The sequence below is a fragment of the Leptonychotes weddellii genome, chromosome 8 (genome assembly GCF_054177405.1).
Source record: "Leptonychotes weddellii isolate Sample4059 chromosome 8, ASM5417740v2, whole genome shotgun sequence".
Lineage (NCBI taxonomy): Eukaryota > Metazoa > Chordata > Mammalia > Carnivora > Phocidae > Leptonychotes > Leptonychotes weddellii.
In genome coordinates, this window is record NC_138376.1 from 22,509,935 (window position 1) to 22,534,943 (window position 25,009).

At 47.8% G+C, this 25,009-nt stretch overlaps 2 protein-coding genes across 4 annotated transcripts; one reads left to right on the forward strand and one right to left on the reverse strand.

The window, feature by feature from the left end:
• Nucleotides 1-11,194: 11,194 nt before the first annotated feature.
• GNL1 (G protein nucleolar 1) lies at nucleotides 11,195-18,669 on the reverse strand. The gene is made up of 12 exons (XM_006734394.3): nucleotides 18,323-18,669; nucleotides 17,758-17,923; nucleotides 17,274-17,410; nucleotides 16,965-17,116; nucleotides 16,776-16,847; nucleotides 15,593-15,800; nucleotides 15,330-15,425; nucleotides 14,740-14,934; nucleotides 12,541-12,719; nucleotides 12,302-12,464; nucleotides 11,909-12,049; nucleotides 11,195-11,544 (listed from the first exon to the last, which is right to left on the reverse strand). Exons 1-12 carry the CDS (start codon nucleotides 18,393-18,395, stop codon nucleotides 11,303-11,305), a joined length of 1,824 nt encoding a protein of 607 aa, XP_006734457.1. The 5' UTR covers nucleotides 18,396-18,669; the 3' UTR covers nucleotides 11,195-11,302.
• Nucleotides 18,670-19,097: 428 nt separating this feature from the next.
• On the forward strand, nucleotides 19,098-24,701 carry PRR3 (proline rich 3). Of its 3 annotated transcripts, XM_006734396.3 has the most exons (5): nucleotides 19,321-19,645; nucleotides 20,327-20,389; nucleotides 22,364-22,546; nucleotides 22,902-23,192; nucleotides 23,383-24,701. In XM_006734396.3, exons 1-5 carry the CDS (start codon nucleotides 19,540-19,542, stop codon nucleotides 23,487-23,489), a joined length of 750 nt encoding a protein of 249 aa, XP_006734459.1. In that variant the 5' UTR covers nucleotides 19,321-19,539; the 3' UTR covers nucleotides 23,490-24,701. The 3 variants fall into 3 exon arrangements, with proteins under 3 accessions (XP_006734461.1, XP_006734459.1, XP_006734460.1); XM_006734397.3 differs by lacking the exon at nucleotides 22,364-22,546 and having other exon boundaries at nucleotides 19,479-19,645; XM_006734398.3 differs by lacking the exons at nucleotides 20,327-20,389; nucleotides 22,364-22,546 and having other exon boundaries at nucleotides 19,098-19,645.
• Nucleotides 24,702-25,009: the final 308 nt, after the last annotated feature.

The following is a 25,009-nucleotide window of genomic DNA, read 5'->3' on the forward strand; positions in this document are numbered from 1 at the left end:
AGAATCCCTGTGGAGTAGAATTTAGCACCATCTAACAAAATTACATCTACAATTACCCTTAGACTCAGAAACTTCATTTCTAATAATCTACTCAGTATATATTTCCACGGTGAACATTCATGAGGCATTATTTGTCATAACAAAACACTGGAAATGACACAATGTCCATCAGTACGGAGACTGAATAAACTGTCACGTCCAGACAACAATGCTATGCAGCTGTAAAAAGAATGAAAAAGACCTGCATAACTAATATGGAGCAATCCTCAGGATATATTATTAAATGACAGAAGTTGATGTGGGAAACAAAGGCAGAAGAGAAATAATTGAATTTCCTTACTATATACAGTCCATTGACAAGTCCTTGAAACAGGCATAGCGACATTCCTCTAGGGACATCCAACTGCCTGGATGTTAATACTTTGCTAAGGGCAAAACACAATCCTAGCCCAACCCATCCCCCCTCAAGGATCCTGTAAATTTACTTTAATTTTTTTTTTAAAGATTTTATTTTTTTGAGAGAGAGAACACATGACAGGGGGAAGGTCAAAGGGAGAAGCTGACTCCCCACTGAGCAGGGAGCCCGATGCAGGGCTCGATCCCGGAACTCCAGGATCATGACCTGAGCCGAAGGCAGTTGCCCAACTGAGCCACCCAGGTGCCCCTAAATTTACTTTAACATATAAAAATTCCTTTGGAAACTTCCTTTATCTCTACCCCCCAAGATATGTGTTGGCAATCATCCCCCAAGTATATGGCCCACCGATATACATCTGCAAGGTCTCATGTCTAAGGTTTTATTAGACTGTAATAAATGACCTTTTCCCAACAATAGCTAGCCCCTTCAGGATCCTGGAAACCTTGCTTCCAAAATTCCTTAGAGACTTATGCTATCCCTAACCCCCTCCCAACTTGAAAGTATATAACGGGCCACTCCTCCTGACCCCATTGCAGCTCCTTCTGCCCACGGGTCCTGTCCCTGTGCTTTCATAAAACCACCTTTTTGCACCAAAGATGTCTCAAGAATTCTTCCTTGGTGTTCGGCTCCGGATCCCACCCCACCAAACCTCACCTACATTCCAAAACCAAATCAAGGTCATGATCCCAGGCTCCTGGGATCGAGCCCCGCATCAGGCTCCCTGCTCAGCGGAGAGTCTGCTTCTCCCTCTGCCTGCTGCTCCCCCTGCTTGTGCTCTCTCTCTCTCTCTCTGACAAATAAAAATCTGAAAGAAAGAAAGAAAGAAGGAAGGAAGGAAGGAAGGAAGGAAGGAAGGAAGAAAGAAAGAAAAAGAAAGAGAAAGAAAGAAAGAAAGAAAAAGAAAGAAAGAGGGGTGTCTGGGTCACTCAGTGGGTTAAGCATCTGCCTTCGGCTCAGGTCATGATCCCAGGGTCCTGGGATCGAGCCCTGCATCGGGCTCCCTGCTCTGCGGGAAGCCTGCTTCTCCCTCTCCCACTCCCCCTGCTTGTGTTCCCTCTCTCGCTGTCTCTCTCTCTGTGTCAAATAAATAAAATCTTAAAAAAACAAAAAAAGAAAGAAAAAAGAAAAGCAACCACTTTTTGGAAGGTAGGTGGTGCGGAGATGTGAATCAGGGGCAATATGTAGGATACCACAGAAGGGAGAGAGCCTGCCTAAGGAGGCCACCGCAAAGTATTATAAGCAGCAGAGCACAAAATCAGAACTTGTAGAAGTCTGCTCCAGTGGTGCTCAGGTGGCAAAGTGGGGCAGATTCCAAGTGGGACAGCGTGGTCTCAGGATCCCCGGGGTCACAAGAAGAACGGGGTGCCTGAGTGCGGCGGAACTCCCAGGCATCAGAGCAGAGAAGCCAGCTGAACACAGTGAGTCTAGGTGCCAACTTTCTGCTTGGTTTTGTCATAAATCACGGAAGGCTTTACACTTGCACAACTGCACTCCAGGTAGGAGCCTGGTACAAGGCAGAAGCCTGGAAAGACTTCTCTCCCTCTCCACCAATCCCCCACAGGGAATGGCTCAGGTCCACATCACAAGAACCCGTAAAGTTCGGAGACTTGAAACTGGGTCACATTCCTGAGATAAAAACGGTCAGTTACAGGTGCAGTGAACACAGAGTTCAGATGGAAACCAGGGAGACAAGGGTGATTGACTGTTTTTCTGTGAAGGCTCACTGAAGAGTGGGGGGCGTGAACTTTCAGTTCCATACTAGAGATCCTGGTGCCACCATTTTCATCCCCCTATTGAGTAAGGGACAGGTGGGGCTAGGTAGGGAGAGATGGGGGCTACATGATCAGGCTCACAGAAATCCCAAAAATGCAGAAGTGGAAGGAAACTAGAATAAGGGAACACTCCAGACCACCCTGCCCTAGGTGTCCAAGGGGTAAGTCTTATTTATGACAGTCTCCTGTGGTCAACAGAAAATAACCAAACCCTAAAAAGAAATAAGCCATTAACGATGTTATCACTAGTCCTTAACCAATACAAGACCAACCCTAAAAGCCCTCAGTTGCAACCCTGTTTGAACTCCTCTCACTCCTTGGAGCTTTTTCTGTATCCTTGCTTAAAACTCTATCACTTTACTCACTCTCCTTTGTCCGGGAGATTCATTCTTCAACTCCTTGAGATAAGAACCTTCTCTGTAGCCTCACCATCAGTGCTGAAAAGCCTTCAAGGAGCAAAATAGCACCACATGATGGAATCCAGAGCTTCTTACACTAAGCCCAGCCCCTTTGCAAGGGAGGCCCAATTCCACCAGGGCAAGGACACCTGAGAATCAGCACAACAGACCCTTCCCCCAGAAGACTAGCATGAACAACTCGCTAGCATGAGGCTTACTGATAATAGAAAACTGGAAAACTTCAGCTTTTGGGGAAACAGTATATACCATTTGTGGGTTTTTTTTATTATTCCTTAGTCTTTCAATTTTATTTTTTTCAGCTATTTTCTTATTTTTTCAATTCTTTTCTTTACTCGATTTTATTTTTATTTTTATATATGCATTATATATTTTTTCATTTTATGTTTCCTGTCATTGTATTTTATTTTATTTTTGTATATATATAAATTTTTCTTTCCAATTTTGGGATCTAGTTTCTTTTAACAAACAGACCAAAATACACCCAGGATCTAGTTTATTGTTTTGTTCTGTTTTATTCTTCTTTGATTTTTTTCTTATTTTGTTTTGTTTTCTTCTGATTTGTTTGTTTTTTTCTGTTGTTATTTTTGTCTTTTCTCTTTATTTCTTCTATTCTTTTCTCAACATAATGATGAGACAGAGGAACTCACCCCAAAAGAAAGAACAACAGGTAGTACTCACTGCCAGGGATTTAATCAATATGGATATAAGTAAGATGTTAGAACTAGTTTTCAAAACAACGATTATAAAGATACTAGCTGGGTTTTAAAAAGCATAGAAGACACTAGAGAAACCAGTACTGAAGAAATAAAAGAACTAAAATCTAATCAGGCTGAAATTAAAAATGCTATTACTGAAATGGAGTAAAAAATGGAGGCTCTAACAGCTAGGATAAATGAGGCAGAAGAGAGAGTCAGGATACAAAAGACAAATTGATGGAAAATAAGGAAGCTGAGGAAAAAAACTACTGGATCACCAAGGGAGACACTGAAATCAGTGATACCATAAAGTGAAATAATATCCAGATGATAGGGGTCCCAGAAGATGAAGAGAGAGAGAGGGGCAGAAGCTTTATTTGAACAAATTATAGCTGTGAACATCCCTAATCTGGGGAAGGAAATGTGCATTCAAGTCCAGGAGGCAGAGAACCCCCCTCAAAATCAATACCTCCACATATCATAGTGAAGCTTGCAAATATTGGAGATAAAGAGAATATCCTGAAAGAAGCTCGGGGCAAGAGGTCCTTAAGCTACAAGGGTAGAAACATAAGGCTGGCAGCACACCCATCCACAGAGACCTGGCAGGCCAGAAAGGACTGGCATGATATACTCACTATGCTAAATGGGAAAAATATGCAGCCAAGAATACTTTATCCAGCAAAGCTGTCATTCAGAACAAAAGGAGAGATAAAGAGTTTCCAGAACAAACAAAAACTAAAGGAAATTGTGTACACTAAAACAACCCTGCAAGAAATAGTAAAGGGGATCCTTTGAGCAGAGACAAAGCCCAAAAGTAATAAAGACCAGAAAGAAACAGACAATCTACTATAATAGCAACTTTACAAGTAATAGAATGGCACTAAATTCATATCTTTCAATAATTACTCTGAATGTAAATGGGCTAAATGCTCCAATCAAGACATAGGGTATCAAACTGGATTAAAAAAGACAAGACCAGGGACGCCTGGGTGGCTCAGTCAGTCAAACATGTCTTCAGCTCAGGTCATGATCCGAGGGTCCTGGGACTGAGTCCCACATTGGGCTCCCTGCTCAGCGGGAGCCTGCTTCTCCCTCCCCCACTCCCCCTACTTGTGCTCACTCTCTCTCTCTCTCACTCTCTGACAAATAAATAAAATCTGAAAAAAAAAAAAAAGAATAAATGAAGACCCATCAATATGCTGTCTGCAAAAGACACATTTTGGACACAAAGACACCTCCAGATTGAAAGTGGGGGGGGGCGGAGAACCATTTATCATGCTAATGGACATCAAAAGAAAGCAGGGGTAGCAACCCCTATATCAGACAAACTAGATTTTTTTTTTAAGATTTTATTTATTTATTTAACAGAGAGAGACACAGCGAGAGAGAAAACACAAGCAGGGGGAGTGGGAGAGGGAGAAGCAGGCTCCCCGCGGAGCAGGGAGCCCGATGCGGGGCTCGATCCCAGGACCCTGGGATCATGACCTGAGCCGAAGGCAGATGCTTAACGACTGAGCCACCCAGGCACCCCAGCAATCAAGTGATTTTCACTTTGATATTTCAAAAGACACATTAAGAAACATATCCAAACTTTGTTCTCTTTACCCAAGTTTGGTTTTAATATTTTATTAAAAATTCTTGAATTTGTAAATATTCAAACACTGCAACTTAATGGCACAAGAATGACAATGTACTAGCAATAAAATAAAAATAGAAGCTAACTATTTAGAAGCAGTAGCAACTCCATACTTCAAAGATAATTTAAACAGGCAATTTTAAAGAGTGCTTCATATATGTACAAAGCCACTCTCCGCCTGCAGTGGTGCTGCCCCACCAGCAGAGGACGCCGCTGCTAAGCGTCTCAGATGCCGCTGCAAACCCTTTAACCAATAGCTGTTGCAAGCTCTTAATTAGCTTGAATCGAGGAGTTCATATCAGATTTTATTAATTATGTTTACTGCTTATTGCACTTACCTATACTACGTACTAACTGGCACAGAAGTGTTCTAACACCTGGTTGAGCCGTACCAGAGGAGACCAGCTGAATGTCAGTGCTGTTTCCTTCTATTAAGACAGAAGCCACTCAGCTCCTGCAGGAGGGTACTCTCTGCACCCGCACTCTCAGTACCACCAGCTTCTGCTCTCCAGGGCTTGTCCCATTCTAATTCCTACTTTCCTGCATTTCCAACTTTTCTGCCTCACTTGATCCTTCTTCTTAACAGCATATTAAAACACTCAAAACTTTACAAAAAAAAAAAAGTTTCCTCAATTCTATATACTCTGCTCCCTCCATTTTTCTTTCCTTGCAAATACCGCCAAATTTATTGAGAATTGTATCCTTTCCTCCACTGCCTCCATTTCCTTCCTCCAAATTATTCCTCCATCGTCTGACATCTGGGGCTTCTGATCTCACCTGTCCAATCGAACTGCTCCCACCAATACCATCAAGGCTCCTTGCTGCCAAATCCAGTGGCCACTTCTCATTCTTGGTGTCATCACTCCCCAGGAGCATCTCACACTTCGCCTTCTTACCTGGGCTTTCATCGCACCACACTTTCCAGGTTTCACCATCAGCTGGCTTCTCTTGCCCTGCCTTCCCTTTGGTGTATGTTCTTTACTTTCTTCCTTAGCTCTCTTCTCATGCTACACATTTTGAGGGCTATCTCCATTACTCTCCTCCCGCTGTGTGTTGATGCCACCCAAATCTGTGCAGCCATGACCCCCTTCCTCCAAGCTCCACTGGAATAAACCCTGTCGCAGAAAATGGTGCCACCCACCCAGTTGTCAAGTCAGAAACAGGGTACGCAATCTTGTCTCTCCCCCTCCCCCACACAGCAAAACGATTCCCCAGACATTAACTTTACCTCCTAAGCACCCCATAAAACTACTTCTCTTCCAGGGCGCCTGGGTGGCTCAGTCGGTTAAGCGTCTGCCTTCGGCTCAGGTCATGATCCCGGGGTCCTGGGATTGAGCCCCACATCGGGCTCCTTGCTCTGCGGGAAGCCTGCTTCTCCCTCTCCCTCTGCTGTTCCCCCTGCTTGTGTTCCCTCTCTCTCTCTCTGTCAAATAAATAAAATCTTTAAAAAAAAAAAAAACTACTTCTCTTCCATCAGCCACTGCCTTAATTCCAGTTTCCATTCTCTTCCCCTGGGATCACTGCAAAAGCCTTGGATCTCTCTCCCCTTTCCAAGCCAGTCTCTATACTGCAAAGTGATCTAAGTCACAAATCTCTCCTTGTTTTTAGGCTTAAAGTTCTTCACTATTCCTCTGGATAGCCTCCCTCTTTAGCATGGCTGACAAGGCCCAAGCCTCCCTCTCCTGCTTCACCTTTCCCCACCTCTCCCTTGTACCATAAGCCCCTAAGTCACGCTGAATACATTGGTCTTCCCAGTTTGTCATGTGCTTGTTCCTTAACCTTGGCTGTCCCCTCTGGAATGCTCTTGCCCTCTCAGTGCCTGGCTAACTCCTAATCAGTCTTCAGGCCTTGGCTTGGACCTCTGTTCCTCTAGGCTTCTTTTGACTCACCCAGACTGGTTTAGCTGCCCCTGTTGAGTATTTTCATAGCAATTATTTACCATAGACTACCAACTTTTTCACAGTCTTACATAACTTGCTATACAAACACAGCTTCCAGCCCTGTCCACCACTTCTTGCTGATAAGCATCCCAAGACACCCCCCACCCCCATGGAGCCACCACTAACCCATGGGACCCTATATGACCCTTCTCACAGCATTATACTTTTTTTGTAATTGTCTGTTTCCATTCTCCAATAAATTGTGAGCCCCACAAAGGACCACTTTTTTTTTTTTTTAAGATTTTATTTATTTATTTGACAGAGACACACAGCAAGAGAGGGAACACAAGCAGGTGGCATGGGAGAGGGAGAAGCAGGCTTCCTGCAGAGCAGAGAGCCCGACGCGGGGCTCAATCCCAGGACTCTGGGATCATGACCTGAGCCGAAGGCAGATGCTTAACAAATGAGCCACCCAGGCGCCCCCACAAAGGACCACTTCTACATCACTTACCACTTAGCAGCAACTGGCAGATAGTGATTGCTCAACAAATGTTCAGTGGGTGAATGAATCCTTGGGGTGATTATAGTTCTAGCCAGCTTAGTTATGAAGTTCAATGGACACATGTAATTAATTTACATAGTGCTATAGAATTATTGTATTATTAGTATCTAGCTGTTTTAGTCCTTGAGGGTACAGTCTATGCCTTATTCAATTTCTTTGTTCCAGAAAACTCAGCATGCCTGGCACATATTGTTTTCAACCAACTTTTGTTGATTGTATCAGTGATCATAAAAAAAAATTAAGAAACAGAGGCCCAGATAATTGAACAACCCTAGACTGCACATTGTCCCAGAAGCAGGATTAGAACTCAGTCTGATGTGGCGCCTAGGTGGCTCAGTTAGTTATGCGTCTGCCTTTGGCTCAGATCATGATCCCAGGATTCTGGGATTGAGCCCCTCGTCGGGCTCCCTGCTCAGTGAGGAGTCTGCTTCTCCCTCTCTCTATCTGCTCCTACCACCCCCAACCCACTGGTGCTCTCTCTTCTCTGTAAGTCTCAAATAAATAAAATCTTAAAAAAAAAAAAAAAACTCAGTCTGAAAACAGGGACTCCTGGAAGGAAGTTTCTCAGTGTCTAAATAGAATGCCAGTATGAATGAGAGAAGCACTGAGTTCTCTCCATCAATAGACTGACCAGACAGGTGCCTGGCTGGCTTAGTCGGGAGAGCATGTGGCTCTTGATCTCAGGGTCATGAGTTCAAGCCCCACATTGGGTGTAGAGACTGCATAAATAAATAAACTTTGAGAGAGACAGACACTGGCCAGAAGCAATGGGAACTGCCAGGGCCCCAGACCTCCATGGTCAAGTATCCTCATAGTAGATGTGACATAGGCCAAGGAATGTGAGGACAGGGGTCTTGGGTATTTCAGCATGGAAGGGAGATTGGACCCCTGGTTTCCTTTGTCCCTTTTAGTTTCAACTCTTAGCCCCAGGTACTGTTATTGGGGTATTATTTGTCCTTCTCTGAAATCTGTTTGATGCTAAGATAGTTCTTTTCCCAGTCTTTCTTTGCTACAGTGAGTGAGTCACTGACAGGTGCCTGGAAAGAATCATTTACAGTATAGCCCATGGGGGATGTTACCTCCTTCTAGGTGTTCAGCATAAAAATCCCCCCTCTTGGGGCGCCAGGGTGGCTCAGTCGGTTAAGCATCTGTCTTCGGCTCAGGTCATGATCCCAGGGTCCTGGGATCAAATCCCACATTGGGCTCCTTGCTCAGCAGGAGCCTGCTTCTCCCTCTGCCTGCCGCTCCCCCTCCTTGTGATATCTCTCTCTCTCACTCTCTCTCCCTGACAAATAAGCAAAAAATAAATAAATGAAAAATAAATGAAAAATTTAAAAAAATAAATAGTAAAATCTTAAAAAAAAAATCCCCACTCTTCAGCTTCCCCTTCAGCTCCAGGTCTCACCTTTTCATCCCCACACCCAGACTCTCCCAATAGCCCTGGTGAAATTCATGACACACCAAAGAGATAAAAGTGAAGAGAGGCAGCATTGCAGAGGAGGTGGGGAGGGGACAGGTAGAATTCTGATTTTCTCCCTTTCCTCCATTTCTTGAGAACACTCCAATGTCCCTACCTCTAGAAGCAGATAAATCCTCTGCTTCCCTAAACATCATGAACCCTCAGAGGAAGCTGAGCCTTAGCTCCTTTCTTCCATCAGAAGAGTCAGCCTCGAGGCTCAAGAGCCCAAGATGGGAGATAGGTGGGCTTTTCTCTAACTGGGACTTTTTCTTTTACCACACATTTTAAGTAACCTTCAAGCACATTCACATGCTGATGGTATTTTATCTTTGCACTGGACTAGAAATTCCAGGACTTATGTCTTCACTGGGACCAACAGACGGTGAGCTTGGGGAAATGTGACCAGGACTCAAAAGCCAAACAGGTCAGCCTCTCCTAAATGTACTTCCTTTCCTTCACTCCTGGATTGACCAGGTTTCTACTGGCATTACAGAAAACTGCCCTGGGTGGCTCAGTTCGTTAAGCGACTGCCTTTAGCTCAGGTCATGATCCTGGAGTCCCGGGATCGAGCCCCGCGTCGGGCTCCCTGCTCAGCAGGGAGTCTGCTTCTCCCTCTGACCTTCCTCCCTCATGCTGTCTCTCATTCTCTCTCTCTCAAATAAATAAATAAAAAATCTTAAAAAAATAATAAAAAATAAAATTCTTAAAAAAAAAGAAAAACTGCCCAGGGACCCAGATCCTGCAGGGGATGCTTTAGAGTGAAGAGAAGGAATCTGGTACTCCATCTTCTCCTCACCCCTGCACCTAACAGTATAGGTTTGTCAACCTGTTGAAAATACTTTTTGCTACCACTAAACTCAGACAACACTGTGGCAACCAACAAAACAAATCCCGTTCTCCCTTTTCTCCAACAATTAAGTCTAGGAGTCCAGCTGCCTGCTTAACAAAGAAGTACAGAAAGTCTTCAGATGCCCTGACTCACAAGATAACTGACTGCTGCTGAGATGCACAGGACTCCATAAGATAGCTTTGGCTACCTGCTGAGTTCTAGCTCAGACCCTGCACTGATCATCTTTGCTCTGTCCCCAACCAGGCTAACTGGGATTCAAAACACCAGCTCGGGGCGCTTGGGTGGCTCAGTCGTTAAGCGTCTGCCTTCGGCTCAGGTCATGATCCCAGGGTCCCGGGATTGACCCCGCATCGGGCTCCCTGCTCTGCTGGAAGCCTGCTTCTCCCTCTCCCACTCCCCCTGCTTGTGTTCCCTCTCTCGCTGTGTCTCTGTCAAATAAATAAATAAAATCTTTAAAAACAAAAACAAAGGGGCGCCTGAGTGGCTCAGTCGGTTAAGCGTCTGTCTTCGGCTCAGGTCATGATCCCAGGGTCCTGGGATCGAGCCCCGTATCGGGCTCCCTGCTCAGTGGGAAGCCTGCTTCTCCCTCTCCCACTCCTCGTGCTTGTGTTCCCTCTCTCGCTCTCTCTCTCTCTGTCGAATAAATAAATAAAATCTTAAAAAAAAAAAACCAACAAAAAACAAACCACTGGCTCTGTGCCCTCTCCTATGAATCTCATAGACCTTTAGTGCATGTGGGCCTTTAAATAATAAAGCTTAACACTGTACTTAAGGAGCTGGTCTACTTAAATCATAAATGTGCACACTAGTTGTTTGCCAGTAGTTAAGATGCTACTTGTACACATTTAATCACCATTTTCACAAACATTGTCTTAACTAAAAGTTTCTATCAACAGGAAGTCCTAGAATTATAGTGTATGAGCCCCAAAGATTTGGAGAATATCACACACCCTTCTTGGGTGCCTGAGAATGGGGTCTTAATCATGGCCAGGCTGCATGCACATTTAGGTCAGGCCCTGTCTGCGCATCTTTATATGCTCAGTGCTTAGCAGAGATCCAGACACACAGTTGGTCCTTGGTAAGTATTTGTTGACTTTGAATAAATCCTATAAAAAGCTCACACGGAGACATCAGCTTGTCACACCTCTTATCACTTCTGCTCCAAAAAGCTCCTTACTAGTAGACCTTAGTAGACCCAGGTCTAGCAGCAGGGGGGCACACAAGAGAGAAGGAATGGCACAAACTCCGAAAGAGGGTTGGATTCAGACCAGGCCTCAAAGCCTGAAGTGACTTACCCTCCCCATGTTGATAATGGGATTCATACGGTGCAGAGTGGGAGAGTGAGCAGAGACAGTGGATTTCAGGGCCTTACAACCCAATGAATTAACCCCTAAGAGAACTCTTCCTTCCCCAAGAGGGGAAAGAAAGGAGAAGAGGAGAGAGGCCTCCCACAGCTGGTGGCTAAAACAGCCGCTCTCACCTCAGTCCATTCGGGGAAGGGGCTACAAAGCAGACAATCTTTATTCACAACTGGGGCAGCAGAGGGGAGGTACCCCCAGGTCAGTCCAAAAGCAGAGACGCTGGGTGGAGCAGATGGAGCAGGGTAGGGACTCAGCACTCGTCCTCTCCCAGTAGGGCATAAGGGTTTCGGGCAGCCAGGCTGGACCCTGGAGCTGAAGTTGGGGTGTCCTCATCCCCTTCCCCCTCCTCATCCGCATCCCGGTCCTCCTCTCCCTCCTCCTCACAGGAGCTGCTCAGCTCTTCTTCTTCCTCCTCCTCCTCGTCACCTGCTGGCCCCACCCTGCCCTGCAAAACCACCAGCTCTGTGGTCTCCGGATGGGACTCCCAGGTGCCTGGGGAACCAAAACAAGAAAGGAAAGTTTTAAGCAAGGAACTAAAGCCAAAGAAAGGTGGGGAAGAGGCAAAGACTAAGAGTAACAATTGGTTTTGCAGCCGCCAGCATTCGCCCGTTCATTCATTCAGACTCCCAGGTGCTAGGCACTGAACAGCAGCTCCGCCTACATGAGCTCTCCACTGCCGCCTGACCAGGGGGCAACTACCACCCTGCCTTTGCGGATCAGGAAACTGTCTCAAAGACGCTTAGGAACACAGAGTTGGCCGACAGGTACAGAATCCAGGCCTGACCCTCGTTCTGTGTGGCCACAAAGCCCACACCCTTCTGCCTACAGTATAGCACAAGAACACTGGCTGTCTGACCTTTCTGTTCACTGTAGCCCGGGGGATGAAAACACAGGCTGAGGCGGCCGTCCAGTGCCAGCCGTAGGAGGCTATTGGCTGCTCTGTACACATCGTTCCGCGCTGCCTTAGCTGTCTTATAACCACGCTTCTCTGCCCAGGCTGGAGAGAGAGAAGACAATAGTGGGGAGGGAAGCCATTAACTGGGCCCAGTCACCACCACCCCATTCCCGTAACACAGCTCTTCCAGTTTTCTCCAAGAACATCCCAGGCCACTGATCTTGCAGGCCCCACGACAGAAATCCAGGCATGAGTAGCCAGGTGCTTCACCAATGGCAGAACCTCTGAGGAGCGGTGAGGAAATAGGGCAGGGTTCAGGGTAAGGGGAGGGGAAACCAGGAACATGGAGCCCACCTTCACAGATGTCCCAGGCACACCAGGGGTGTTCCGCTGAGGGATCCTTGGCCTCTGGGTGGCGCAGGCGGAGCAGGACCTGCACAGGGATTCGAGAGGCCAGGTAGCCCACGGCAGTGTATGGCTCCTGGATTTGGGCAATGGGGTAGATCCCTGCCAGAACCTGAGGGGAAACAAAATGCTCAGTCTGTTCCTGACCTCCTGCCTCTTCTCCCTCCCTGCCCCCTCTGCCCTCATACCTGTAACTGCCTGGGCAGAAGGGATGGGAATATGAGGCCAGGGCAGTCACAGAGCTTCACAGAGGGGGTGAGAAAGTAGGTCTGAAAATATCTGGTGTGGCCAGGAGTTCTGGAGACACTCACAACCTTCCTGCCCACCAGCCCGTTGATCAGAGAGGACTTGCCCACATTGGGGAAACCTAAGGAAGGCAAGAAAAATTAACATTGGACAGTTCCCTACTCTGCAACAGGCAGGATGCAGTACTGTAGCCATAGATAAAAAGGGAAGTAAGGCACAGAAATTAAGGAAGCAATATAACCCTGCAAATTTCAAATCAGACTCTGGGCCACCAGGGCTGAATCCTGGCCTCTCCACTTAACAGTTGTGTAACCTCAAAGCAATTTACTTCATTTTCTGAGCCTCTGTTTCCTCATTTTACAAGTGCAGATACCTTCAAGCTCAAAGTGGTCAGGATTAAATACGACTGTGTGGTTCAGTGCCTGCAGTACACTAAATGCCCAATACAAGTGAGACATGCAGCTCATAATCATCGGAACTTCTCCAGGGAAAAGACTGGAAACCCTTGAGGCTCACTGCCACTCTCTTCAGGACCACCTCCATCACTCTGGGTGACTTTGGTATCTGCACAGGTGGCCTGTTTAGCACCCTGGCCTCTCAGTGCCAGCATCTATCTTCCAAAGGTCATTTCCAACTACCCACTGCCATGGTCATACCCTGGATCTGGTCAATTCACACCTCCAAAATCTCAACTGCAAGCACCACTCTCTGCCCTGATATCCTATCATTCCAGCTCACTTATTCTGTTCCTCAGTTCCAATAAATCTTCACTATTCCATACAGGACTCATGTCCTCACTTCCCTTCTTACCCAACTGAGATACCATGACCCAGCTCTACAGCCAGCCCTTTTCACAGACCATGAACTCCCAAGTCCTGCCCCTCTCCTCCATCTTACTTATTCCCATGGCTCCCATCTCCCAATGCTCTGACACTCTGGCTTGTCCCATAATCACCAAGGTCGCTCCCACATCAAGATCTTTTCATTTACTGATCCCTTGGCCTGGAAGGCCCTTTGCCCCTATCTCCAAATGGCTACTTCCTCTCAACATCCTGGGTTCTTCTCAGAGGGGGCTTTCCATGAGAACCCTCCTCTCTAGGTCACTCTCTACTCCCTTTCATTGCCCCTAAATAATATGATTTCAAATCATGAATCAATTCACTTCCAAGGCAATAAGCTCTGTGATAGTAGGGACTTTCATGGCAGCTTAATGTGCTCCTGGAACACCCCCTGGCACTTAGTAAATATTTGCCGAAAACTAGAAGTAAATCTAAGCTCAGGACTGCCTGTGCCACAGAAAATGCTCTCCCTTACATAACTCTGAACACAGAGAAATTACTGCAGATGCTTGAAAGAGTGGACACCCCACCTCCCACCCTTGCCAGGGAGAAGCAAGAGGAAAGGACTGGAAAGGGTGCCATCTGTCAGCAGTCAGGTAGGTTGTTCCCAGGACAAAAAGAAGACTAAAGTCAGGAGCGTTTCCAAGGAACCCAACTAACTACTCTACTCTCCTTAATTTGATTCCCCTATCACCTCAGATGCCACAACTTTGCCCAAGTCGCTTCTTACCTCTCCCACCAACAAAGGAAAGAGGCCCTGGGCCCTAATCATACATTCCTTTCTTCCCCACCAAGAGCAGAGACAAGGCTCTTAATTCAGGGAAGATTCTCCTTGACGATAGACTTAAAGGGATAAGTCTCAGAAAGATACTAATGCTAACTAAGCTCCTGCTAGGACTTAGTGATTTCTCTACTACAAATTGATGAATACCATGGAACAGTTAAGACATATGTCATTTAGAACAACGCCCGGTACCTGGTAAGCACCATGTAAATATTAAATTTTAACAATTGTGATTATTACTATTAACACTATTGGTCAGTCATCATAGGCTATCCCTATGCTATTCTCTTCATTCCTCACATCTGTTCTTCTAATTGGGTGTCAGCATCCTCATTCTAAAAATCAAAATAACTAAGACTCAGAGTGAGTAAATAACTTGCTCAAAATCAGTATAGAGCTAAGAAAAGCCTGAATTTAACTCAAGGGTGCCAGGATCTTTCCACTATTGCCGACACTTTCCTTTTCTGAAACTCTGTACTTCAGAGGAGGCCGCCATGCATGGGCCACCACTTCCTTACCCACACAGCCGATGGTCACCACCCCATCTTTGTAGCGCTCCCGGGTTGGGCCGGTCGGCTCCATCGCTGAGTCAGTCTGCTGCTCCACCAGGACTGCAGGTCCATCCTCCTCTTCCTCCTCCTCCCCAGAGCCATTTCCCCAGGTGGCCCCTGCCACATCTCGGGCAATCTTCTCCCGCCAGCTGCTCAAATCCACTGTCAGGGAAGGAGAAGATGAGGAAGGTTCTCCCCAGGGCCCATAGAGTTCTATGCACTGCACAGCTGATCTAACTGGCACCCTCTGGAGTTGGAGAGTGCCAACCTACATGACAGATTCTCCCTAGCCTTCACTTGACCCCACCCAGAAATCATGTGAATTTTTGAGTTCCAGAAAAATACTGGGAAGACTGAAGGCAACAGACCACTGGGGCTCCTGCCTACCTGCTGCCTTTGTTGCCACCAAGTCAGTTTGCTCCCTCTTCTATCCCTCCCCCTGGCTGCTCACCTACATCCATAATAGAAAGGACGAACTTCAGGGAAAGTAAGCAAAATGACTCCAGGCCTTGGGTCACCCCCAAATCCTTCCACAGCTCCCCTCTAAGAGTATATACCTTTCCCTGCAGTGATGGCTTCACAGGCTCTCAGCAACTGCTCTGGCCCCAGGGCCCGAGTCCAACCTCTCCCCCGCCTCCGACTCTTCTTCAAAACTGAGATCAGAGGGCACAAGTGTTAGTGCATGGGCTTATGCACCCCATCTCACCCACCACCCTTAGGCCCAAGATCAGGTACTCCTTTGTCAACGAGGCTCTCTGTTCTCCCTGTTGTCCCCTGCCACCCCACCTCTCCCATGCTGCCTTCTTCATTGCCCACTCACCGCTACTGGGGTCCTCTGGGGTGCGGGGGTCCCGAGGGAAAGAGGTAAAAAGGACTATGTGGAGCTGGGGATAGTGTTGGTGAAAATAATGCTTCCAGGCAACCACGAGAGCCGGTGGGGCTAGATCCACCTTGTTCAGGACCAAGATCAAGGCCAACCCAAGTTCTCCAGTCACGTACTCGTAAAGTGCTGGTGGGAAATTCACAACCTGGGACAGGGTTGGTGAGAGGAGGGAGCAATCAGAGGTCAACGCAGAGTTCTCTGCCTCCAGCTCCCCACTCACCAGGCACCACTCAGAGACAAGATTCTGGTGGTAGCAGATTCTGGGGCAAAAGGGTAAATCAAAACTGAACTAGAAAAATAAAGTAGCAGTAAGCAATACCTGTGCATCTGTCTCTGGGGGACTTCTTACAGGTCCTGATTAGGGATAGAAATGAGCCAAAAACAGGACAAGGAAACAGTGATACCTAGCACACTGGCGTAAAGGTTGGGGTCAGGCATGGGGGTGGGGGTTGGGATAAAACTTAATACCTGTTTTTGTGTGCACACAACGATCTGCATGTATATACATGCACATATACTCATGTACATGTCTGCAGGCTTGTGATGAGCATGTGTGGCTGTGTGAGTGCGTGTGAGCACACACATGTCTGTATGTGCACGAGGGCATGTATACGTGCCGTTAAGGACTTCCAACCTAAATGTCCCCAGAGACCTCTCTTTTTCCCACTAGAGGACAGCAATGGAGTGGCAGAGCCAGGTTAACACAAGGGTTGCCCAGCAGCCAAGTTTAGAGCCTTAACCACTATCCTAGCCTTCCATGTAAGGCTGAGTTCTGTAGTGACTGATGTGGCGGGGCGGGGGAAGCCCCCAGCTGCCTTCACAGAATCCCGGGGAGCACCACACTAGAACTTTCTATTGGTTTAGCTGTGGTGGAATGAAAACGGGATACCTAGTTCTTTATCAAAGGAAGTAAAGAAGAGAGTCTGTTAACCAGAGCAGGAGTGACAAGCTGTGACACTGATGAATGAAGGACTGAGTTCCTCACTGCAGACATCACTATGAGGTAGAGAAGACTAGAAAAGAAAGATACCTCTCCATCTCCCAACTCCTGCCTCTGCCCTTTACCCCATAAGAATCTTCCTCCCCCATCCCCCTTGTCACCCTCATCCCCAGTACTCACTGGATGTCGGGTATCAGTGATAAGCAGAATAATGTCAGACATCTCCAACACACGCCACAGCTGCCTCCATGTCTGAAAAGACAAGATCAGTGGAAGAGTACCTAAGTCCAGAATTCCTCTCCTGACTGACCCCAGACCAACTGGACCAAAGGTCACTATGCCCAACTCCTGTCCCCACTCCATTCTCACCTCCAGATTATGTTCAAAGTAGCTGAGTTTCTCAGAGGTGTAAGCCCCATGAATCTTCCCAAGATACTCCTGGAAGCTCCGTTCCTCCTGGCTCATTAGCTGCTCTTTGGACATCTCATAGCTCCAAGGAGGACGTCGGGGAAAGTCCAGGACTGGGAAGTTAAGAAAAAGTCCAAGTAAGTCTGAGAATAGTTTCAGGGCTCAAGAGTGGATCCCAGACCTCTCACCCCTCACAGTCAGCTTTTCCTCCTCCAACCTCCTTCCCCCAGCCCATTGCCTCTCCCAAACATCCAGGTGTTGAGCTCTCACCTGAGCCAGGCTGATAGACCTCCCGGATGTCCAGCTCCAGCAGCTCAGCACCGCCCGGCTGTAGCACTTGCTCGCGAGCTGCCCTCTTTCTCCTTTCCACCTCCTCGCGGCTATCTCGCTCAAAATGCAGCCGGTATCTAATGGGACAGGGACCGCAGCATTTCTTGCAATCCCGTGGCCACAAACTCCCCTCCGTAGAGCTTTCTCTCCAGAGTTATTCAAGTCTCCTCTCAGTTGACTCTCCCTCCAGTACCTCTCCCGCAACACTCGGCCTTCCCCTAAACCTCGCCCTTTTAAAAGCCAAGAACTCTCTCCAGCCCCTCCGGTAGGGAGGATTGTGGCCCGCTCCGGTGAGCCAGCTGCCTGCGGAGACTCGGCATCCCAGTCCCTCCTCCTCCACCAGCAGCAGCCAGCTTTTCCCCCCAACACTCTCACTTCCGGGTAGGCGGGGATGCCCCGGCCAGCGCCCCCTGCCTGCTCTCACCGATTTGGGTCATAGCTTCGAGGACCCAGCCCCTGGGAAGGCTGCTGGTTGAGCCTGCGGATTTGATGGGTCACAGATTCCCCGTCCGAGGTGTCGGTCTGCTCCTCCCGCCGCTCCCGGCTCCCGCTGCGGCTGTTGGAACTGGATCGCAGCCCATCTTGAAGCCCTGCGGGGAGGAGGCGGTGACGCCAATATGGGACGGCTCTAAGGGGCCGTAAGACCCCCTCCCCGGTCTGTGTGCTTCCCCTCACACCACCCCACTTCTGTTGAGGCCCGATCCTTCCACCATCCTGCCCAAGACCCTACCGGATGTGCGTTGGGGGGGGGAGTCATTCCTCCTCCAGGGACCTGCGGGGATGGCGCCCCGTTGGAGCTGGAGGGATTCCCCTCCCCCAATTCTCCATCCTTTCCCACCCCTTCCAGGGAGACTGGGGTGAGAGAATCCCGATCGTCGGCACGCGGCCAACACCCACTCCTATGCCCCGCAGGGATGCGGCGGGCACACCCCTCCTTCCAGAGGTGCGGGAGCCCGAGCCCCGCCCCCTCCCCTCGCTACCGCACTGACCTCGCTTCCGCTCCCGCTTGTCCTGCAACTGCTTCTTCTTTTGCTTCACGCTGAAGGGCTTCTTTCTCGGCATGGCCTGGACCAGTCACCTGGCCCACCCTCCGCCGAGCTCCCGCCGCCTCAACTGACTCCCCCCCCACCCCCCCGGGCAACCCCCGCCGCAAAGGCCTGGGACCCTAGAGGGGGCGGGGCTATGAGGTGACGTCAGCGGGCGGGCCTGGCCGATTTGCCCCCGCGTTGCCTGGGTGAAGGCGAAGGAAATACGGCCACTTCCTTCTGGGAGCGAGGCAAGACGAGGATGCGGGGTGGGCTACCCGCACGTGAGAGTCAGTGGCACGGAGAGGGCGCAGCAGCTGCGAGGAAGGAGGCGCGCGTGGGAGGATCAAGCTAACTTCGTCACGGACGCTACCAACTCGCGTTCGGAGGAGGGGGGAACGTGTGTCACCACTACCTTGCGCGCTGGGGGGGAAGCTACCACTCACCTGGAGGGGGCGGTGGAGCGGAGGGCGGGTCCTACCACCTGGGAGAAAGAGGAGCGGGGTTGCGCTGAACCTACTCTACCCACCCCCACCCCGGGCTTGACCCTAATGGAAAGACGGCACTGCGCGTCCCAGGAATGAAGTCCAGTTGCTCGTCTACGCTGGGGGCGGGGTCAGACGTCTCGAGGGGCGGGTAGCGGTCTGAAGAGTCCTGGGACCCAAATTCCTTGTGGGAGCGATAAGGAGCAGGTTTACAGATCATAAAGGCAAGCGCAGGCGAGGAAGGAAACCCAGGTGGGACAAGGATTTTTGGAGAGAGGTCAGAGGGCATGAAGTTGTGACTGCAGCCGTTACCATAGTAACCGGGAACCGGATGTGGCGATCTTAAGGGGCGACAGCTCTCTCAGGTCTTCTGGCCCGAGAGCCTATCGACTCTATGGCACACAATGAGGAGCCGGTTGTGGGGTTTTTTTCAGAGAGGGGATAAGAGAGGAATTCTTCAAAGCATTTATAGGAACGCAACAAAAAGAAGGCTTGAGACTGCCTCTGTGCCTGGCAGAGACCGAGGGAGGCGTTTTATGAGAGAATGAGCCGCACAAAAGCTCCTCGGGGCCTTCCGGAAGTGAAATGGCGGGAGCCTCAGCCTCTCCATCCACCCCCCGGAAGCGGAAATAGAATCCCAGCGTGCCCCTTCCTCACTGCCCTCCAAATCCCGCTGCAGCCATTGCCGCAACCACGATGCCGAAACGAAAGAAGCAGAATCAGCAGCAGCCGCCGCCACCGCAGCAGCCCCCGCTGCCAGAGCGGGAAGAGACTGGAGACGAGGAGGATGGGAGTCCTATCGGTGAGGAGCTCGGGAGGGGTGTGCACATGCCTGTCAGCTGGCCGAGGCGAGGGGTTAAGGTCTGAAAAGGTGCGGGGGAGGGGGCTCTAACGGAAGGAGGAAGGGCGCAAGCGCTGGGGCGGGGATAGGAGGCTGTCCGGTGTGGAACCCTGAGCGAGTTCTCTTCCTTGACCCCTCAACTTCGATCCGGCCTCTAACCTTTCTGAAGAAGGCAGGGGAGGAGAAGATAAAGAGCTCGTGTGCGCAGTCGCAGAACGCCAAGGGAGAGGGGGCCCTAGAGAGGTTGCAGATTGCGATGACTAGGATAACAATTTGTTACCAGACTTGCACAGGGAAGGTAGAAGTGCTGCCTTCCCTAAACTACTCTGGGGCGGGGGAGATCGTTCTGATTGGCCAGCAGTTAAAGAGAGGGATTGGATTACTTCTGGAATCACCTGGGATGTTTTGGGTAGCAACTATGTAAGGGAAAGAGATACCCTTCCCGCATTATCTTTTTTTTTTTTTCAAACTAGAAACGCTTTTTTGAGGAAAGGGCAGGGAGATTTGCCTGAGAACTTGTAACACTGCTGAGAATGTATCTGGGTTTACTGATTGAATTAAGAAATGAGTAGTAAAAAAACATAAGAGGATCATCGGTACGTTAGTTCATTCTGATGACTATACTTTCGTATCTACTCTTAGGACCACCCAGTCTTCTGGGCCCTCCCCCCATGGCCAATGGAAAGCCTGGTGACCCCAAGTCAGGTGAGGATGAGGGGATTCTGATTCTTTGATTAGGTCCTGGAGAAGGGAGCAACGGAAGGACTAAAACCCAGGAGGACTTAAAACCAAAAGATCAGGGATTCTGTACAGAAATGAATGGAGAGATGTTATATATTCACAGATTGGAAAGCTCAATGTTACTTATTCCCAAATGTCACTTATTCCCAAATTGATCTATAGATTCAGTGCATTTCCAGTTACAATCCCTATAATGGAAATAAGCATTCTGTGTTATTACATGGAAATGCAAAGGATCAGGCTGAGAGACTGCAAATACAATCTTGAAGTAGGAGGACTTACCCTGAATATCACTATTTACTGTAGACCTATATTAGCTATGGTGTGGTATTGGCACAACAACAGACCTAAAAGTCAATAGCCCGGTACAAAAAGTCCAGTAACAGGCCTGCACATACGTAGACACCTCATTTATGATGAAGATGGAGCTGAAATAGTGGTCATTTCAGTAAATGATGCTGGATTAATTGGATATTCACGGGGGTGGGGGGGGATGAATTCTGACCTCCTATTCATATTGTATGTAAACATCAGCTCCCAGTGAACTGTAGATCTAAGTGTTAAAGGTAAAGAAAAATATTTTCATGGTCTTGGAGGAGATAGGAGTTCCTAAACAGACCAGAAACATTATAAAGATTGATAAACTGAACTACATTAAACTTTTATTAATCAAATGACACCATTAAGAAATTAATAGGAAGTCATAGAGTAGAAAATATTTGCAATAAATAGAACCGATAAAGAGCTTGTATCTAGGATATACACAGGACTCTTTTAGACAACCTGTTAGAAAAATGGGCAAAGTATCAGAACTCTCTCAAAAACAGATCTAAATGACCAAGAACATGTGAACAAGAACTCAGTATCATTAGTTGTTAAATAATCACAAGACGAAAACATAACACTTAAGACCCTTGTGCATGTTGGTGAGATTGTAAAATGGTGCAATTCTGTGGAAAACACTACGGAGTTTCCTCAAAAAAAATTAGAAATAGAACTACCACATGATCCAGCATTCCCACTTCTGGGTATATGTCCAAAAGAATGGAAAGCAGGATCTTGAAGAGATACTTGCACATTCATATTCATAACAGCACTATTCACAATAGCCAAGAAATGGAAGCAACCCAGATGCTCATTGACAGATGAATAAACAAAATATATATATATATATTCATACGACGGAATATTATACAGCCCCCAAAGGAATGGAATCTTGTCACATGCTACAGCATGGACGAACCTTCAAGCCATCTTGCTAAATGAAACAAGCCAATCAAAAAAAGACAAATGTATAATTCCACTTATGAGGTATTTAAAGTAGTCAAATTCATAGAAGCAAAGTAGAATGGTGGTTACTAGGAGCTGGGTGGAGAGGTAGAAGGAGAGTTGTTTAGTAGCTATAGAGTTTCAGTTTTGCAAGATGGAAAAGTTCTAAAGATCTGTTTCACAACAATGAGAATTTACTTCACACTACTAAAACATGCACTTAAAAATAGTTAAGATGGCAAATCTTTGGCACCTGGCTGGCTCATTCGGTAGAGCATGCCACTCTTGATCTCAGGGTTGTGAGGTCGAGCCCCACGTTGGGCATAAAGTTTGCTTTAAAAAAAAAAAAAGACAGCAAATTTTACGTTACATTACATGTACAAATTTAACGTTACATGTTCCACAATTTAAAAAAAAAACCTCTCCAGAATGGCAAAAATGAAAAAAATCGACAATACTAAGTGTTGTCAAGACTATGGAACAATTGCCGGTGGGAGTGTAAATTGGTACAGCCACTTTAAAAAAGAAAGTTTGACTTCATTAAACTTTAGCATACATATACCCTAGGACCCAACAATACCTCTACTACGTTTATACTCAACAGAAATGCATACATATGTGTAACAAAGACATGTATAAAAATGTTCATAGCAGCATTTTTCGTTATAGCCCCAAACTGGAATCCACCCACATGTCCACCATCAGTAGAATGGATAAATAAGTTGTTGTGTGTGCATGCAATGGGATACTACACTGCAATGAAAATGAACGAACTCCTGCTACAGGCAACCTGGATGAATCTCACAAACACGATGTTGAGCGAAAGGAGCCAGACAGAAAAGAATGCAGACTGTATGATTCCATTTATGCGAAGTTCAAAAACAGGCAAAAACTAACCTATGGTGCTAGAAGTCAGGATAGTGGTTACCTTTGGGGAGGAGGGTGGAATAGTGGGATAGGAGGGGCACAAAGGGGGGGAGGAATTGCGAGTACTAAGAAGGCTCTATCCCTTCACCTGGGTGGTAAAAACACAGGTGTGTTTACTTTGATGGTAATTGAGTTGTACACTTAAAACTGGTGTATTTTTCTGTATGTATATTGTACTTCAATAAAAAGTAAAAAAACAAAAACACAGGGCTTCCTTATCCGGATTAAGCTGGCCACTGATCACCTTTCCATGTCTTTCTTTCTCTCTCCTTCTCTCCAGCTCTTCACAGAGGTCCTCCAGGATCAAGGGGACCAATGATTCCACCACTGCTGAGTCTCCCACCTCCTCCCCGGGGCAGAGGCCCAATTCGGGGAGGCCTAGGGCCCAGGTGTGGCCCATATGGTCGTGGTTGGTGGGGGGCCAATACTGAACCTCCTTTTCCTGGACCAGGCCATGGGGGTCCTTCCAGGGGAGGCTTTCACAAAGAGCAGAGAAATCCTCGAAGGCTCAAAAGTTGGTCTCTTATCAAAAATACCTGCCCGCCCAAGGATGGCCCCCAAGTTGTGGAAGGTGAGGTCCATTTTTCAATGCCTATACACATTTAATACCCATCACTCCCAGAATGCCTGTGACTCTACCATTCTAAAATGTCTGGAAATGGCAGGGAGTAGAAAATCTGACTGCCCTCTCTATCTCTGCTTTTTGTTACATTTGTTTCCTTTCTTATATTTTAAACTTACCAGTTTTCACTTGTTTACAGACAAATCCAACCGCCCTGTCTGCCGACACTTTGCCAAAAAGGGCCACTGTCGATATGAGGACCTCTGTGCCTTCTACCACCCAGGCGTCAATGGACCTCCTCTGTGAGACTGTGCCTTCCCATCGAGGCTGGAAGGAGCCCTCTGACCCAGCGGCCATATATTTCCCTGTGGCCCTGTGATGGCTACTGTGAGGCTGTTCCACCCACCACCCTCAGTCAGTGACACCCACCCCCATCCGCCACCTCCCCAATTTGGGGTCCAGAGCTGTGTTTCATCACTGGTGCCCAGTGTGTGGGCTTTCTTCTGATCCAGCCTCCAGAGACTCGCCTTCAGGACCCCATCTTTGCTCCCTTCAACTGCCTCCTGGATCCTCTTCCCCCTCGCCAACTGACTGCTGAACAGGAAACCTCTTTGGTGCTGTTTCTTGTGCATCTGTCCACCCAGCCCCCGGTACTGCCCTCGATTCCTGAGAGCCCTGGAGCAGTTTCCTACCATTCCCTTCTTCTAGCTGCTTGTTTTAAGTCCTTTTTATGTGACAGCCCCTACCCCCGAAGTTGCCAGTTGCTCTGTGAAACTCACCAGGTTGACCTGGGGTCAAGTATGGATGACGGGTGCAGAGTTACTCCCTGAAAGGCCACTCTCCCTGCTTTTGGATTTTGTAGTTTCTACGTCAGTAGCATGATCCCCACCGCTCTGGTCTGTGATCACTGTGCTTTGTGAAACTGTGCATCCCCTCGTACGTAGCCTTTCTCAGTGTCCGTGGCATCTTTGTGACTTCCCAACACTAGAGTAAGTTTTTCTGCCAAAATGAGTGAGGCTCTTGGTGCCCTCTAGACTTTCCGCACCTCCCAACATGGGAGAATTGTGAAACTTTCCACAAGACTGCCTCCCTGGTCTCCCCATTCTCCTGGTGTCGGTTTTTCTGGGTTTGACACAAGCCCATGAGATGTCCTCTGAAGCCTCTGATGGGCTACCCTATTTCCTCTTGAGCCCACTTTAGTTAGAGTACGTCATTGTGAGGCCACCAGCCCTTTCGTCTGAATTCTGTGAATCTCCACCCGGCCTACCTTTGGGTGGAACCTGGACAGTACTGTCGCCCTCATCTAACCTTCTTCCCTACATCCCTGGCACTGGTTGTTTTCTGTGAAAACGGCAGTGAACAGGTTTGGTTTTGAACTGGCCCTGAGGAAATGGGTCAGGAGTTGTGTGGGCAAGACGGAAGGATGAGAGCCGTTGGAGAACTGAGAATGAATTTTTTTTCTTTTTAACATTTTTTTATATTAGTAATAAATGCAGTGGAAACAAGCATTTTCTTCAATCCCTGTGTTCCAGTCATCTCTGGAGGTGCAGATAAGGCTGTTCTTGTTGTAGTCACTTTATTCTTCCATTTGTTCATACACAGTGGTGATGGAGAAAGGAAAAGCTTGAGTTTCAGTCTGAAGGAACCAGTGAGGTCCCATTAACCTGTAAGCATCAAACACACCAGGCTGCATTACGTTCAAGAGTAAGGTTTTAGAGGAGAACGGAAAGGCCAAGTATCCATGGAGTAATTTTTTAATATTCTACCCATGTTTGTAGGTTTGATGTTTTTGGAGTTGTAATGGCTAAAACGGTCTTTCAACAAAT